Genomic DNA, 15453 nt, shown 5'->3' with positions numbered 1-15453 from the left:
TGGGAGGGACGGCCTTTCCCATCCTTTCTGTCTCGTTCTCCAAGTCTTTGAGGAAAAGTCTAAGAAAAACAGGCAAGACTTTTGAATTCGCTGAAGCACTTGAAATACAATGACCAAACCAGAGATTTCTTTTCCCCTAGCAAAGACAAGAAGTATAAAGAGTTCAAATGGAAATTTAAGACACTGGGAAGAGCTGTCAGGACGCTCTTCCTCACCCAAAGTTAATTCTTGAATCATAAAAAGAAAGGAGCAAGGCTGCTGTAAATTTATGGCTACGTCACATAAGTATGAGAAGGAAGGCCATTTGTATACACACCTAGAGATAAGAAATCAAAACTACTTTTCAGAGAACCTGGCAGAGAAGCCCCCAGGCCTCCCCCGCACCCTCCCCTGCTCGGCCCACCACAGAGCAGCAGTCTTACTTGATAGTCACAGTGACATCCATCATTTTGTCAGTGGTGATAGTTCCAAGGACATGGTGGCGAATGGCTGTCAACGTCAAGATACTGGGTGAAGACCTATATAAATCAAAGAAGTGGAGAGAAAATACTAGCAATATCACCTCGTATGCTCAAAGGATGGCAAACAACACCCTTCATGGGCCACCTTCCTAACCCCAAAATATACTATATGAAAGTGCTCTTCATTTGGGCTGAAATAACCTCTGAATCACCTATATCAGTGTTTTAAAGAATAAACTAATTTTCCTCCCCAAATCTTTACACCTCCAATTCCCAGTGAAACCCACAAGCATTTGTAAAAGTAAAGAAATGATGGGCTTGAGCTTGAGAAATTTCCATCAGTGAGAGCTGGAGGAAGACTTAACACAAATTATATTTAATCCACTTCAAAACCACAGCCTTCCATCTCAGCTTACAGAATGCTTGGGAAAGAGATCCTATCTCCATTTTCTCAGTAATTTACCCAAGTATTATGCTAAGTGAAATGCATCACACAAAGAAAGACAAATACCATATGAGTTCAACTAATGTGGAATCTTAAAAACAAAATAAGCAAACAAACAAAACAAACAGACTCATAAATACAGAGAACAAACTGAGGCTTGCCAGAGTGGGGCTGGAGGCCAGGGTGAGAAAGGAGAAGGGATTAAAAGTACAAACTGGCAGTTACAACAGTGATGCAAAGTACAGCATAGGGAATATAGTCAGTAATATTGTAATGACTACGCTTGGTGCCACATGGGTACAAGACTTATGGGGGGATCACTTAATAAATTATATATCTAATCACTATGCTATTCACCCAAAACTAATATAATATTGAAGTCAGCTCTAATTGAGAATGTTTAAATTTAAAATTAAAAAAAAATAATAATAATAATTTACCCAAGTATCTTCAAATCCTCATGTAGAAACTCTTTTTAAAGCCTAAACTTACTTCTTCCAGAAAAACTACAGAAAACTCCTTTTGCTCTCAGAAATGACTGAAGAGGAGAGCATACATGCGTTCTCCATGGAAGCCACACCAACACCACAGAGCAGGGAGTGCCCAGCTTACGTGTCATAGGTGTAGAATGCTTGTTCGAACCGGTGGCAGGAGCGTGGAGTCACCTTGTACACGCCTGCAGCCAGAAAAGCAAAAGTAATTTTCAGAGAAGGGCATCTATTAGGCTAAGCAATTTCAACATTTGAAATCCAAAGGCAGCCTCTCGGTTGAAGACCCACGACATAGCACAGAGGTGCAACAATGAGATCAGAAATGCCTTTTTCGCTGCCACTGATGGCATCTTTCCCTTAACCCAAACCACTTAATGGCCTACTGACAAGCTCAGGATTTTCAGTTCTATATAATTTAACAACTCACAGCAGTTTAATCCACACAGACCAAGCTAACAGATTATGTGCATGAGAAGGAACAGAAGTGCATTTCTACTGCAACTGAGATTGAGAGTCTTCTACTTAATAGATTCTGTTAAAAATTCAAAAGATAACCACAGCTTGAACTCCTTCATATAGAATATTCCTAAAAGGAGGCCTGGGGCAGGGGAAGGCCCAGAAAATTATGAAACAATCACAGAAAACACGTTCACGCCAGAAGATCATGCAGGGTAACCATGAATTAGGGGCGTGTGTCATCACCGCCAGACAATTTCAGGAAGGAGCAAAGTCTAACAATGTATTCCCCACAACTGATCATTAACCCACATTTCTGTCATATGTCCTACAAAAACTGACATTACTTCAAACTATCTCTGCTGTGTGTATCACACGGAGTAAGCCCCAGTGCAGTTCCTAGCAGAAAAAAATGATTATGTCTCTACATTGATTCTGTTGGTTCTTTCATTTGACAAATATTAATGCACCAGCACCTACTATGAGTCAGATACTGTGCTAGATACTGGTCCACAGCAGGAAGGGATATGGGCTCTGCTATCACGGGGCTTACCATCTACGGAGAGAGGCATCTGACAGGCACAGCAGACCTATTATGCTAAAAGCAGTAAAGGAAAGAACTGAGTGCTGTGAGCAACAGGGGGACATAAATAACAACAGAGCACCCTCCCATCCTCAGAAAGTCCATGTGAACCAGAAGTGGCAGGAGGAAGGCACGGCTGGGTGCAGAGTGGGGTACAGGGAGCAGGAAGAGCACTTGAGCAGAGAACACCTGAACCACAGCCTTCCTAGTTGTTTCTCCAACAGCTGTCCTTCCTACCGTGACATCAGACCTGGGTTATGTTTAGGGGGGCAATGTGTCTAGCCTCGGCAACATATTCAACTGCTCCAGCCTCCCTTGAAGCTAGAGGTGACCATGTGATATGGTTCTGGCCAATAAGACATAAAGAAAGTTTACTGGAAGAGTGGGGCACAAAAAATGATTGTCCCTCTCCTGGTCTTTCTGCCTTAAAAATGACAAGTTTTCTGAAGCAATGGCAATTATCTTGAAAACAGAAGGAATTAATACAGGGAACAGTCTAAAAGAATCACAAAGACAGAAACCCTACCATCTACTAGCCACTGAACCCATGCTTGCAGTCACATGCTGCTAGACTTTGTTATTAAGCCCAATTAATCCCCACTCCTTGATGGCACTGTTGTATGGATTCTGTTACTTGCAGCCAAAGGCATCCTAACTGAAACACAGGGAAAGGAGCCAGACTAAATACCAGTATTACATGATTTCAATGATATGAAATGTCAAAAAAAAAGGCAAATCCATAAAAACAAAAAATTAATTACTGCCCAGAGAGGAAATTAATTGTAAACACATGTGAAGGATATTACTGGTTGATGAAAATGTTCCATAGTAGATTATAGTGATGGTTGTACAACCTGGTAAATTTACTAAAACTTGTTCTGTTGTACATTTTAAATGGGTGAATTTTCTGATTTGCAAGCTGCATCTTAAAGTTGTTAAAAGAGAGAGAAGCCACCCAAGTATTTTAAACAAGGGGAGAGATGATCCAATTTTTATTTTAAAAAGATGGCTCTTAAGGAGAAATAGTATAATATTTTTTAAGAGCGAAAGGGTCTAATCACTATGTTCTACACCCAAAACTAATATAATATTAAATGTCAATTGTAATTGAAAAATAAAATCTAAAAAATAAAAGTGAAAGGGCCCAGCAGTCTCCACTCAACTCAAGCCCAAGAGACTGGCCAGCCCCAGCTCCCATTCCTAGGGGAAGAGAACCACTCCCTCCAAGGAGATGGAAAAACAAGCGTACACTGACCGCAACCAGAGCTGGTAACCTGATGCAAGTAGAACTGAGGTAGGAAAACGTAAATGTTTTAAAACCATCTCCTGGTGCTTTTCTGTTTCCCTAACACATAGCGCATCCATCCTCCCAGACTCACCAGGTTTGGACAGGCAGAAGCGGTTGACTCCTTTGGAGAGGTTATAAATCCCCACATTCTCAGGCCCATTTCCATCCTGATAGAATTCCTAAGGGACCAAAGCCAATACAATGACTTACTAGGGAAGACAGAGACACAAGATGATTAATAATATTTCTGTTTCAGAACCAGTCATCTGTTTTGTCCATTAATCATTTGAACAGTTGGGTGCCATGGGAAAATTAAAAACCTTCAAAAACTTCCAACAAAAATGTGCTCTTTTTCATTCAGTCAACTAATATTTACTGAGCACCTGCTATGTGACAGACCCAGAGCTAGGGGCTGGCAAGGCTCCTGTTCTCAGGAGGCTTACATTCTAATATAAGCAGGCAGAAAATCAATGTGGTCAGCAAGAAACGAGTGGACTTCCACTGGTAAGTAACACAGCCATAAGGAAAATAAGCAGGAGTTCAACACACAGAAGGATCCTGGCAGTGGCGTCTTTAGCTTGATGGTCTCAGGGCAGTCCTGCCCTGCGTAGGAAACACTGGGCTGCAGCCTGAGTGATGAGGAAAACCAACTACAAGCACTTTCAGAGCAGACAGAGCGTTCCAAGAAGAGGAAAGAGCATGTGGGAAAGCGCAGAGGAGGGAATGAGCGCACTGTGAAACGGAGAAGGCACTGTGCTGGGGCTCCGTGAGCGAGGCTGACAGCGTAGGAGGTCAGGAGAGAGTCAGGAGTGGGCCTTGTTGGCTGTCATTAAGAAATATGGATCTTATTCTAAGGGAAACAAATATACTGTAGGATTTAAGGAAAGGAATGGTTTCCTAAATGTCTATCACTTATTCTCAATTGGAAATTAGTTAACCCATGTCCTGGAACAAAGCTGTTTGTCAAGCATTTGTAGTTAACCAGTTAGAGCAGCCAGCAGCCAAGGAAAACACCACTTTCAATTCCTCTAGCGTCTAACATAAGCAGTCACTTAATTGACATTTGCCAGAGTTTCTCTACTGGGTACCTGACAAAGACACATATCATTTTTTCAGTCAAAAAATTATATAAAATTCATAAATGGATCTATATAGGTCTGTGCAGGTGCTCCCTTTCCAGAAGTCCACCTGGTACACTACCTATCAGGCCATGGAGACCCATCAACAAGAGAGTAAGGTCCCGTCTAACAACTCTGTCCTCTGAACCATATAAATATATGAGTCCTGGGGAAACTGACTCCGCTGCACCTGGTAATAAATAATAGCAGTACCTGCCAAGGAGATTTTAGATGTGTTAAGGCTTTACTTTATCCTCCCTATAACCCTGAGAAGTGGACGTTATGATCCCAGTTTTGAAGGAGAAAACTGAGGCTCAGAAACATTAAATGAACTTGCCCAAGGACAGAAAACCACCGTGCTTTGTACTACTTCAGCGGCTTCCCCAAATCACCAAAGTTGGAATTTAATGTGAAGCCAGGAAATCTCCCAAATAAAGGCATCTTCCATGGAAGAATTTTAAATGCTTCCTGATGATACTTTCTGTATGAGGTGGCTGAGTTGAGGGGCAGAAAAAGAAATCTGACTAGACCATGATCATAATCTTCTCGGCACGCCAGTCCTTCCTGCTCTCCAAAGGCAAGGGCCCTTCCACACAAGAGGACCCCCAGAAGCCGTGCATACCAGAGTGATGGCATGAGAAAGGGAACATCGCAGCATATAGCCCGTCTGCCTAAACTCAATTGGTGACACGTCGTCTTCCAGAACCTCCACCTCCAGGCTCTTGTTCTTCCAGCACCAATCTTCATGCATGATGCTTACTGCGAAAGCACAAGACACAAAGAGACACATGGGCATGGAGCATGTAACCCCCTGAATACCACCAAAGAGAAACTATGATGAATTCACTAATTTTTAAAAACACATGTGTATATATACGCACATATTTTAAATATGCATACACTTGTATATTTAAATATCTAACTATACATACATGTATATATACAAACATATCAATAAATATTATAAACAACACAATAACAATGCTTGGAAGAATATTAAAGAAAAATTGAAACCAATGGTCATTAAAATGTCCAGAAAGAAATTCAATTGCGTCTAAACATCAGGCTATAAGTAAGATACTCAGAGATCACCAAACTTCTTCTGTAATGAGCCACAGAACAAACACTCGGCACGTTGCAGGCCACGGGGTCCTGACTATTCAACTCTATGTTTAGAGCACACAGGCAGCCACAGACAATACATACACAAAGGGCATGCTGTGTTCAGACAAAACAGTTTATGAACATGGGCTGTTGGCCCTTAGGCCGTGGTTTGCCAACACCTATATATAATGGAAAAAATATATATAACACACATATATAATGGGAAATATAATTCCCCAGAAAAAGCAGTAGACTTTATAAGCTATTCACTGCCAGCTACTCCAAGCCAAGCTTTGAAAAGGCAGAAATACAGGCAATCGGTAGCTTCTGGAGAAGGACAGAGAAAAGAGAACCAGTGTTTGCCAGCGCCTATGCTTACCAGGCACTGTGCTTATACACTGTGCACGGGCTTACCACTGTATTTCATCTAGTGTTACATTCCACAGAAAGCCTGCTACTCCTCTTTCACAGATAAAAATGAGTCTCAGGGACTGCCAAGGTCACACAGCTGCTAAGCAGTAGAACACACTGTATTATTTCACTCTCTTTTCCAGCATTTAGAAATAAAATGGCACGGATGAGGGCAGCCTCCCAAAGAAGAAGTGTGTGGGTCGTCCTGATAAGGTGGCAGTTGGTTCCCAGAGCCTCAGCTCCTACATTACTGCCCAATGCTAAATACAGCACATTTAAGGTCGAGGGCCAAAGAAGAATTAAACAAGTAAAGTTATACAGCTGGGGTGCAATTTGAGAGCTGGGTTTTAGAATGTTTAGGAAGACAGGAAACGTGTAAGGGCCATGAGAGACTATCTTAGGGTCTTACTTTTGTATTTTCCAGGGAGAACATTGTCAAACGTGAACGTCATTGAGTTGACCTTGCCAGAGAGCTGGAGGCTCCGCTTCTCACCCTGGCGGCTCAGAGACTGCAGGGTCACCAGCAGGTCGCCGCAGGTGTCTACAGAGAAAAGACAGGGGGGCTTGATTTGACGGCCCTCGTGAACCATGTTCGAACCCTTGACCTGTGTGTGCTGCACGCTACTGCCTGTCTCCTGAAGGGCAGTGCCAGGGCTCCTTTAAAGCTAATGTGCAGCTACTCGATTCTACAAAGTGCCCTCCATGCAGGTCGTCAGTACCAAGCAAGGAAGCTACAATGGTGAAAGGGGCTGTGCCGTTTACTGAAATGGGGAAAGTAACATTTATGGAGCACCAAGAGGGGCCAGAGAAAAAGAGAGAAAGGTGATAAAACTTTACTTAATGCTCACTTTATACCAGGCTTATCACTAGGCCCCTTATCATAATAGTAACATTAGTATTCCTAATAATAGCAAACATTTAAATGGTTCTTGCTATGTTCGAGATACTTCTAAAGGTTGTACATATACTAATTCATTTGATACAACAAGCCCCTAAGGCAGTTACTATTATCATCTCCATACAGACAAGGGACTCAAAGCACAGAGAGGTTAAATAATTTGCCCCAGGTCCCACAGCAAAGATTCAAGCCCATGTAGTCTGGTTCTAGAGCCTATGTAGTCACTATGCTACACTGCCTCTTGATGACCACATTTGAGCTTCATTAAAACCCTCTGGCCCTGGCTAGTGTGGCTCAGTGCTGGCCTCTGAACCAAAGGGTCGCTGGTTCAATTCCCAGTCAGGGCACATGCCTGGGTTGCAGGCCAGGACCCCCACTAGGGGCACACAAGCGGCAACCACACAGTGATGTTTCTCTCCCTTTCTTTCTCCCCCTCTTGCCCTCTGTCTGGAAATAAATAAATAAAAATCTTAAAAACAGACAAACAAAAAACCTCTGAAAGCAGTAGTGTTCCTATTTAACAGAAGAAAATCAGAGGCTGGGCAAGTAAATGCTTATATTCTAATACCTAGTAAACAAAAGAGGCAGGACTGAAACCTGGGCCTAAGTCCACCTTCCTTTCAGAATCAGAGGAGAGGAAAAAGAGACCCACATATTTCTTGGGGAGCCAAAGCAGAACTACTCCAAGAGAAATCCTTCTGTGACTCGCTGTGGCTATTCTTCAGAAAGAACTGGATGCAGTATGAACTCTCCAAAACCACTGCCCTGGAGCAGCTCTGCTTTAATGCTGCCCCATGAGGACAAGCTCACCAAAACCCCACCTCTACCCACCTGCTTTTTTATAACTATCTGTTCTTGCTTTCAATAGACACCTTACCCAAACAAGAGACTTTCCCAGAAACTGACGCCAAAAACTGCACAAAGGCCACATCCATCACAGGCCTGTCCTTCACAGTAAGAGGAAACGTTCGGGGTTTCAAGGTCAGCCCCGCTCTGGTCTCTGCCTCAGGAACCACCACCTGTGGGAACGCAGGGCGACATCAGCAGCTACATCGGGGTTGCTGTTCCCCTGGCCTGCAGGGCGCCAGAGCACTCATCTGGGCCCAAGGCAAAATGGACTTCGAAGGACAAGGTTCATTTCTAGGCCAAGTTTTACAGTCACAACAAATATGTGAGTAGCCTGTGTGAAGACTACACATTTCTAATCAGGTATAAAAACTCATCCTCAGCAGCGCCACAGTGTGCACAAGCCTATCGGGCACAACACGCTGTAGAGACACGCGAGCTGTCAGCCATCGCCTGAACACTGGGTGGGGACCACACTGAGTCTCAGAACCTTTGCCTGGTTTGAGGTTATATGTGCCATAAGGTACAAACTTGCCAACACTGTCTGGAAGCCCAATAGAGAAATTAGGCCATTTTCTTCTTGTCTTCTAGGGGTCTTTTGCAGGCTAACAAGGACTGGGAAAGAAGGCAATGGTCACATTTTTCATCCATAGCAAAGGTAACACTTCAGAATTGCCCTTCCTCAGGTAAGTCCCTACTCATGCTTCTGAAAGGGCTTCCAAAGGCTTGTCGATGTGGCCAACTTTGCAAGAGGCTGCTGTCTAGTAAAGGAGCTGATAGCCCCCACACCATACTATTCTCCAACCTCAGCTCCTCAGAGGGGGGTCCCACTTGCCCTAGAGGAGAGCAAGTCTTAAAAGGAACCTTCCTTCACTTGCTCGTCCTCAGGGAGGAGGAGCAGCGGCTGACTTGATGGGTGAGGATCTGAGATCCACAGAGACAGGGTCTTGCCCCGTGGGCCGGGCCACTGCACTGAAAGGCACTGAGGGCTGACCTCTGGTTCTGTCTTGAGTCTCCTGCCCACGAGCCTCATCTGTGCTCCGGCCTTCACTCTCACAGTGAGACCAAGGGCCCACGTCTCCCCAGCTTCTCCACCTGCCTAGATGGAGAAATCAGATGGTGCCTGCCCAGCATCTTCAATTCAGAGTGAGGCAGGGAAAGGCCTTGGGTTCCAGAAGCCATGCACTATGGAAATTTTTGAGCTGTCATTACTAAAGAGTTCATTTTAATTCCTTTGGGACTTACGGATAGTCTGCAGCTGCCAAAAGCCTGAGAAGGTGGAGGCGCAACCGGCAGCCTGAACCTAACCCCTGACAAACATCACACCGGAAAAGCAAAATGCCTGTTGCATCATTTTTAAACTGATTGCCTGTCTGCTCCATGAATAGTGACATGCAGAAATGAAAAGATTTCAAAATAAGAAGTTGGAAATGGAAATGTTCCTTCTCTAACCCATTGTGGCTAATAATAACCCTTTTTAAAAAAAATCACTGGTCAGCCCTGGCCAGGTAGCTCAGTTGGTTGGAGTGGGTTCAACCCCCAGTCAAGGCACACACAAGCGTCAACCAATGAATGCACAAGTGGAACAACAAATCAATGTTTCTCTCTCTCTTTTCTTCTCTTTCTTCCTCTCACTCTCTAAAAGCAATAAATAAATTTTTAAAGAATCATTGCTCTTTTTCAAATATCTTAAAACAAAACTCATCGTACCTGGACTTTGTAGGCCCCTGGTTTTGCTTTAAAACAAAATGATCCATGAGCATCCGTCTCCGCAGTGACCAAAGACTTGTCCTTGTCTTGAGACGACAGGACAACTTTGTATTTACTCATCTGCTTGACAGTGTCAGGGAAGCGAATGATGGATATCTGGCCGCAGACACTGAACCTGCAACAAGGAGACCATTCATCCCAGCATGAGAACTCAATTATAACAGGAAAGGCACTTATCAACCAAAATTACACCCTTGTCCCTGAGAGTAGTTTGATCTTAATAGACAGGAATGCAGCCCAAATGGCTCCAGTTTTAAAAGCAACCTTTGGAAAGACTGGACCACCTTCTGAATAAGGGAAAAGGCAGAGTGGGGGCCCAGTGCAGGGCTGTGTATGTGTTCTCGGTGACATCTGGCAACCCCTCACTGTGGAAGTGATTTTCAGAAAATCTGTAGATGATAAAAAAATGTTTCAGGTAATTGAATCAGTGACAGCAGAGCAGCCTCAGACTGAGAAAGTGGGCTAGCCCTTAAAAGCAAGAGCTGCACGCTGCCTGAGAAAGTGCGGCATTACCCCAGCCACAAACAAGGCAGAGTTATCAAAGACACCTTCCTCGCCTGTGGTTCCATATAATGTGTGGATAAGAAAAGCAATCTGGGGATCTGAAGTGAAAAGGTAATTAAGCGAGAAAAATGCAAAGCTAAAGTTGAACTCCTTAGGAGTTAGGAACCAGAAAAGGAACTTAAAATTGACAAGCCCTATTAAGGTAATGACTCAGACAAGAGACCACATGAGCAGCGTGTAAAGTGCTCCAAAGTGCATCTCAAGAGACACGTGAAACACAGGGAGAGAGACACCCACTCCCCGAGAAAGACCATCATCCTCAGTAATGTTCTTCATTTTTCTCTCAGTTGATGTGTTCAAGTACAATAAGTTACCCCAGATGAAGGCCACAACTGTTTCCTTAATGGACTAAAGGTTAAATTTTCTAATCTTAAAGGATCATTTTAGATAAAAACCTGTTGTCAATTTTGACAGAAAGGTAATAAAATGTTGGATTCAACATTGGACAATTATGGGTACACTAAATGATGGAACACCCACTGTGCTGCAAATAAAAAGATGACAGAAAGAACAGCGACGTGGCAGAATACAGTGTGTGTGAAATCGGGGAATAATAAAAAGTCACTTCTTAGTCACTGGCCCAGCCATATGAGCTTACAATCTCGTATGAGGACCAAAACCCAGGTCCCACCAGCTACCTCTTTTCGTATGCACCTGAGCTGAGGATGGTTTTCACACTTTCATTCTCACATCTTTAAAAGGTTAAAAGGAAAAAAATCAGAAGAATATTTTGTGACACATAAAAATTATATGAAATTCAAACTTCTGTGTCTAAATAAAGTTTTATTGGAACACAGCCACACCTACTCAATTTAGAAATTATCTGCAGCACATTTCATCGCAGAGACCACAAGGCCCATGAGGCATCAGATATTTATTCCCTGGCCCTTTACAGAAAAAGTGTGCGGGACCCTGATTTAGATGGAAAGGTATGCACATTGGTTCTCATATTCCCCCTACTGCGTACTTTCAGAATAAAAAGATGAGAGAATACTGGTAAATTATTCTTACAGACCTTTCATGTTCTCCTGATTCATGTCCATAGCAGGGGCTGTCACCTTATTTATTCCAAGCTGACTCTTTGCTTCTCTATGTTTTAAATATTGTAAGTATAGGACCTGTTTTAGCTCATACTCCCAATTAAAAAGAAGTGTTCATACTGCATGTCAACTGTAATTGAAAAATTATTTTTTTTTAAAAAGAAGTAGCCAGTTACTGCAAACCCCAAATGTATATTGGTTTAGTTTAGAAAAATAAGCTTTAAAAAAGTGGTAGGACAGTGTTTGTTATATCAAAGCCCTTAAACATTGAATTGGGTCAATAAATTCTTTCATTGGGGCTTACAGAAATTGGTATTTTTGGTGCATTGTGAAATAACTATATCTTCAAAGTCATCTAGACAAGCCAAAGAGTTTGTCTTTCAAATAAGTTGAGTTGTTTAAGTAACAAATAGCAATGAATTAAAAGGCAAATGTGCTATGTTGGCCCAAAAGGAAAATGACGAATTTTTTCAATGATGTTCAACAAATATTTTACTTTCTTTGACCCAAACATCCTACTTTGAAGAAAATAAATGTATTTCCCCATCTCCATGAGCAGCACTTCCTCCATCTAACCCTCGGTTGTTCAAATAAGAAAGCTGGGACTCGGACAGCACAGACCTGACGACGCTCTCTCCACACCGCCCACCTGGCCCCTGCTTCACACTCCCCGTGGCCAGCACTCCAGCCAGTACCCCGGCCCAGCCACCACAGCTCCTCCAGACAACTGTCACCGCCTCCTGTCCGGTCCCTCCATTATATACTCCGGCTTCCCTCTGGTCCAAGCTCCACACAGCAGCCAGAGGGAAAAAAAGACCCCCCAAAAAAGAGAGAGAGAGAAAACCTTTCTAAAATAACCTGATCCACGTCGCTCACTTGCTGAAAACTCTTCACCGGCTCTCCTCTCTGGGGAGGTGGGGAATCCCATCTCCCCACCTCCACAAGACGGCTGCAAGGTCACACAGCTCTCCAGCCTCACCACTGCCTCCAGCCGCACTGGCTGTCTTCCAGAGAGCTCCCTCCCTTCTCTCCCCTCCGGGCTTGGGACCATGCTGTTCCCTCTGCCCAGGAAGTTCTTCACTTAGCTACCTCTTAGTCCTCCAGAAGGTCTCGGCAACACAGAGGGGACTTCCAGAACTCCCGAATAAGTCAAGTCCTCCCGGACCACCTGGGCTCTTCCTTGCACAACACCTACCATAATTTACAATCACAAATTTACTCGTCTTGAGCCTGCCTTTCCAGTAAGATGAAAGCCCTATTTTGGAACAGTAGGTATCTTTTCACTGTTATGTACCCAGCTTTTATGACAGTGCCTCACCATGCAGAGTAGCTGTTCAAAATCTTTATGAAGGGAAAGAGGGAAGACTTAAGTCCAAGAACTGTTTTCTGACCTCCATGAGAGAGAGGCAGTACCAGGTTCCACAGGTGATGTGCTTCCTGATTTCCCATTCAGCAGTGAACTCTAACTTTGACCCCCACCACCTTTCTACTGAAAATGGTCACTGTAGCCGCCTCAGTGATCAAGCCAATGCACTGTGTTTTCACGGCTCAGCACCCTGGACCTCCCTGCCTGTCAGGCACTATCATACCACCACCCCAGGTTCTCCTGAGGCCACCCCTCACTGGCATTTCATTTTTGGTCTACTGCTTTCCCAATTCTACTGCTTTTACACATTCAAGGTTCTGCCTGCCGCCTGCAGCCAAATCTTCTGTGCAATCCATCCAGGCGTCTATTGGAGAGCTCCACCTAGTGGTCCTACAGACCCCAAAACTGAACCTTCATCATCTGACTGGCTCCTCTCCTTGCCCACAGACAGTGGCACCACAGGAATCCTGCCCCTCAAAATGGGAACCCCTAAATATTTTTCCAATCTGTCCTTGACTTCCCTGTAAGGCAAGCCCTCACTGACTTTCTTTTTAGGCCCCTTGTCCCCAAGTCTTGTCCCCTTCAAAGCCATTCTCCACCATGCCACCAGCATGCCTCACTGAATACAGAAGTCTAACCATGTGCCCCCATGCTCACGCTGTTCACTGGCCCCCTGGCCCCTAGTGGAGAAAGCCCCCACCTTCCAATGGGGTGTGAAGAGGTCTGCTCCCCCTGCCTGCCCAGTACGCCATGTGCCCGCAGCACCAGACTGCCATCCACGCCTGCTGCTCAGGATCTGCACACCGTTGTTCATGCCGCCTCTCTCCAAGCAGACTATGTTCCTCTCCTTTTATGTTACTGTTTATTGAGCACCTATTGCTGTCTCAAGAAAGATGCCAGCGCCCTGGCCCAGTGGCTCAGTTGGTTGGAGGGTCATCCTGTACATCCAAAGGTCACGGGTTCAATTCCTGGTCTACCAAGGCTGCAGGTTCAATCCCCAGGTGGGGTTTGTGTGCGTGGCAGCCGATCAATGTTTCTCTCTGTCTCTCTCCCTCCCATCTTCTCTAAAAATCAATAATAAACAACATTCTCAAGTGAGGACTAAAAAAGAAAGAAAGATGGCAGCATCCCCACTCTACAGGTTACACCAGGTGAGAGGAAGGGCCGAGACTGGACTGCAAGGTCAGGATTCTTCACACTACACGTTACCTCTACCTGAGAAACCTACACGAATTCAACCACAGGATGTCCCCTCACATACGATAAACACAGCAAAGCAGGAAGAACTATGACAATGGCTCAAAGTATCTTACAACAAACTTTCTCAACCAACTATAACATCTTCTGAAGTCCTCAAAAATTAAGCCAAGGACGTCCCCACAGATACGAAGTCAAACACGAAAGACACTTTTCTGACTTAAATGCATTTGAATTTTAAAGCAAGATCATTTTCTTTAAGCATTCAACATATAAATAAGTACCTTCAGTTAAGATTTAGCACTAATTTTTCTAAAGAAGCTAGCCTGAATTTCTCGGCAGGCATCTGAGGCTGAAAGTGGATTCTTGGCAGAAACACAGTCAGACTGAAGGTGACTTTGTTCTCCACTGGCTGCTGGTGTACGCACTGGCGCTTCCAGACCCAAACATGACAACCTTACCCTGTGGCAATGATGTCTGCCAGCTGAGGTGTGTTAGGTGCAATTTTGATCATGACAGTTTCAAAGTAGAGGTGCTCTTTCTGCGCATGGATGGTGTATGTGCCGGTCGTTATGTTCTCCAGACGGAAGGAGCCATCAGCTTTGGTTTTGACTGCAACACAATAACAGGTCAACAAAAGATGAGCCAAAAAAGAAGTGCATAGCCCTCCATATTCACAAGAATACGTGAGGCTAAAAGCTGGCACATTTTTATAAACATTAAGATTTTGTTCCCTCTTTTCATTTCTCTCTGTGATCAAAAACTAGCACTAGCAAACAGCCCTGGGGCCAACATGTCTGCCCACCTTTGATCTGGTTATTCAGAGTGACCACTGCCTCCGGCACACCTTCTCCTTCAGGCCCATTCAGGACCCTCCCAGTGACAGAGAATCCCATGACGTGGAACACGGGCTAGAAGATAAAGAACAGGAAGACGGTTCTCGTGCTTGAGCGGCAAAAGCCCCCCTTTTTCCATCATGCCACCGCCCAGCACATCTGCCCTCACTGGCTTCTCCCAGTCCGGTGTGACGGCCGGGCGCCTTCCCAACTCACCCACACACGTGGCCGCCCCACCGGCAGCACACTCCCCGAGTGTGTCTTCTTTCTTATGTTCCCAACACAAGGATGTATGTCAAATAACCACATGAAGCAGATCTATTACAGACTTACTTCCTCAGTTAAAGGTCCCTGAGTCAGACTGGTGGAAGCCTCCCTGTCCTTTCTCCCTTCCTGCCTCCTGCCCTCCAGATGCTCCCATTTTGGGGAGCCAGGCCGTCCTCCAGCCTCCCAAACTTAAATCCAGCATCACCTTAAACCCCCACCTCCAAGTCTCCCCACACTCCAACATCAATCCACCCTGTGGCTCTCACCTCAGAAAGGTCTCCCAAGCCCTTCTCCTGCCTTTTCCCACCACAA

General features: G+C 44.5%; 1 protein-coding gene across 1 annotated transcript in view; it reads right to left on the bottom strand.

Annotated features, from left to right (window-relative positions):
- Window positions 1-15453, bottom strand: part of LOC123806406 (nodal modulator 1) — a 51714-nt gene that overhangs the window by 18709 nt on the left and 17552 nt on the right. Inside the window, exons 10-18 of the mRNA XM_045819532.1 lie at window positions 14844-14949; window positions 14500-14650; window positions 9812-9986; window positions 8133-8274; window positions 6767-6898; window positions 5465-5601; window positions 3816-3903; window positions 1519-1582; window positions 423-518 (exon numbers count right to left, since the gene is read on the bottom strand). Of these exons, the coding sequence (XP_045675488.1) occupies window positions 423-518; window positions 1519-1582; window positions 3816-3903; window positions 5465-5601; window positions 6767-6898; window positions 8133-8274; window positions 9812-9986; window positions 14500-14650; window positions 14844-14949 (1091 nt within the window). The remainder of the gene's footprint in view (window positions 1-422; window positions 519-1518; window positions 1583-3815; window positions 3904-5464; window positions 5602-6766; window positions 6899-8132; window positions 8275-9811; window positions 9987-14499; window positions 14651-14843; window positions 14950-15453) is intronic.

Source organism: Phyllostomus hastatus, unplaced genomic scaffold, assembly GCF_019186645.2.
Source record: "Phyllostomus hastatus isolate PE091 unplaced genomic scaffold, TTU_PhHast_1.1 phas_scaffold_385, whole genome shotgun sequence".
Classification (NCBI taxonomy): Eukaryota; Metazoa; Chordata; class Mammalia; order Chiroptera; family Phyllostomidae; genus Phyllostomus; species Phyllostomus hastatus.
The sequence above is the reverse complement of the archived record's forward strand: the minus strand, read 5'-3'. Positions and strand labels throughout refer to the sequence as shown.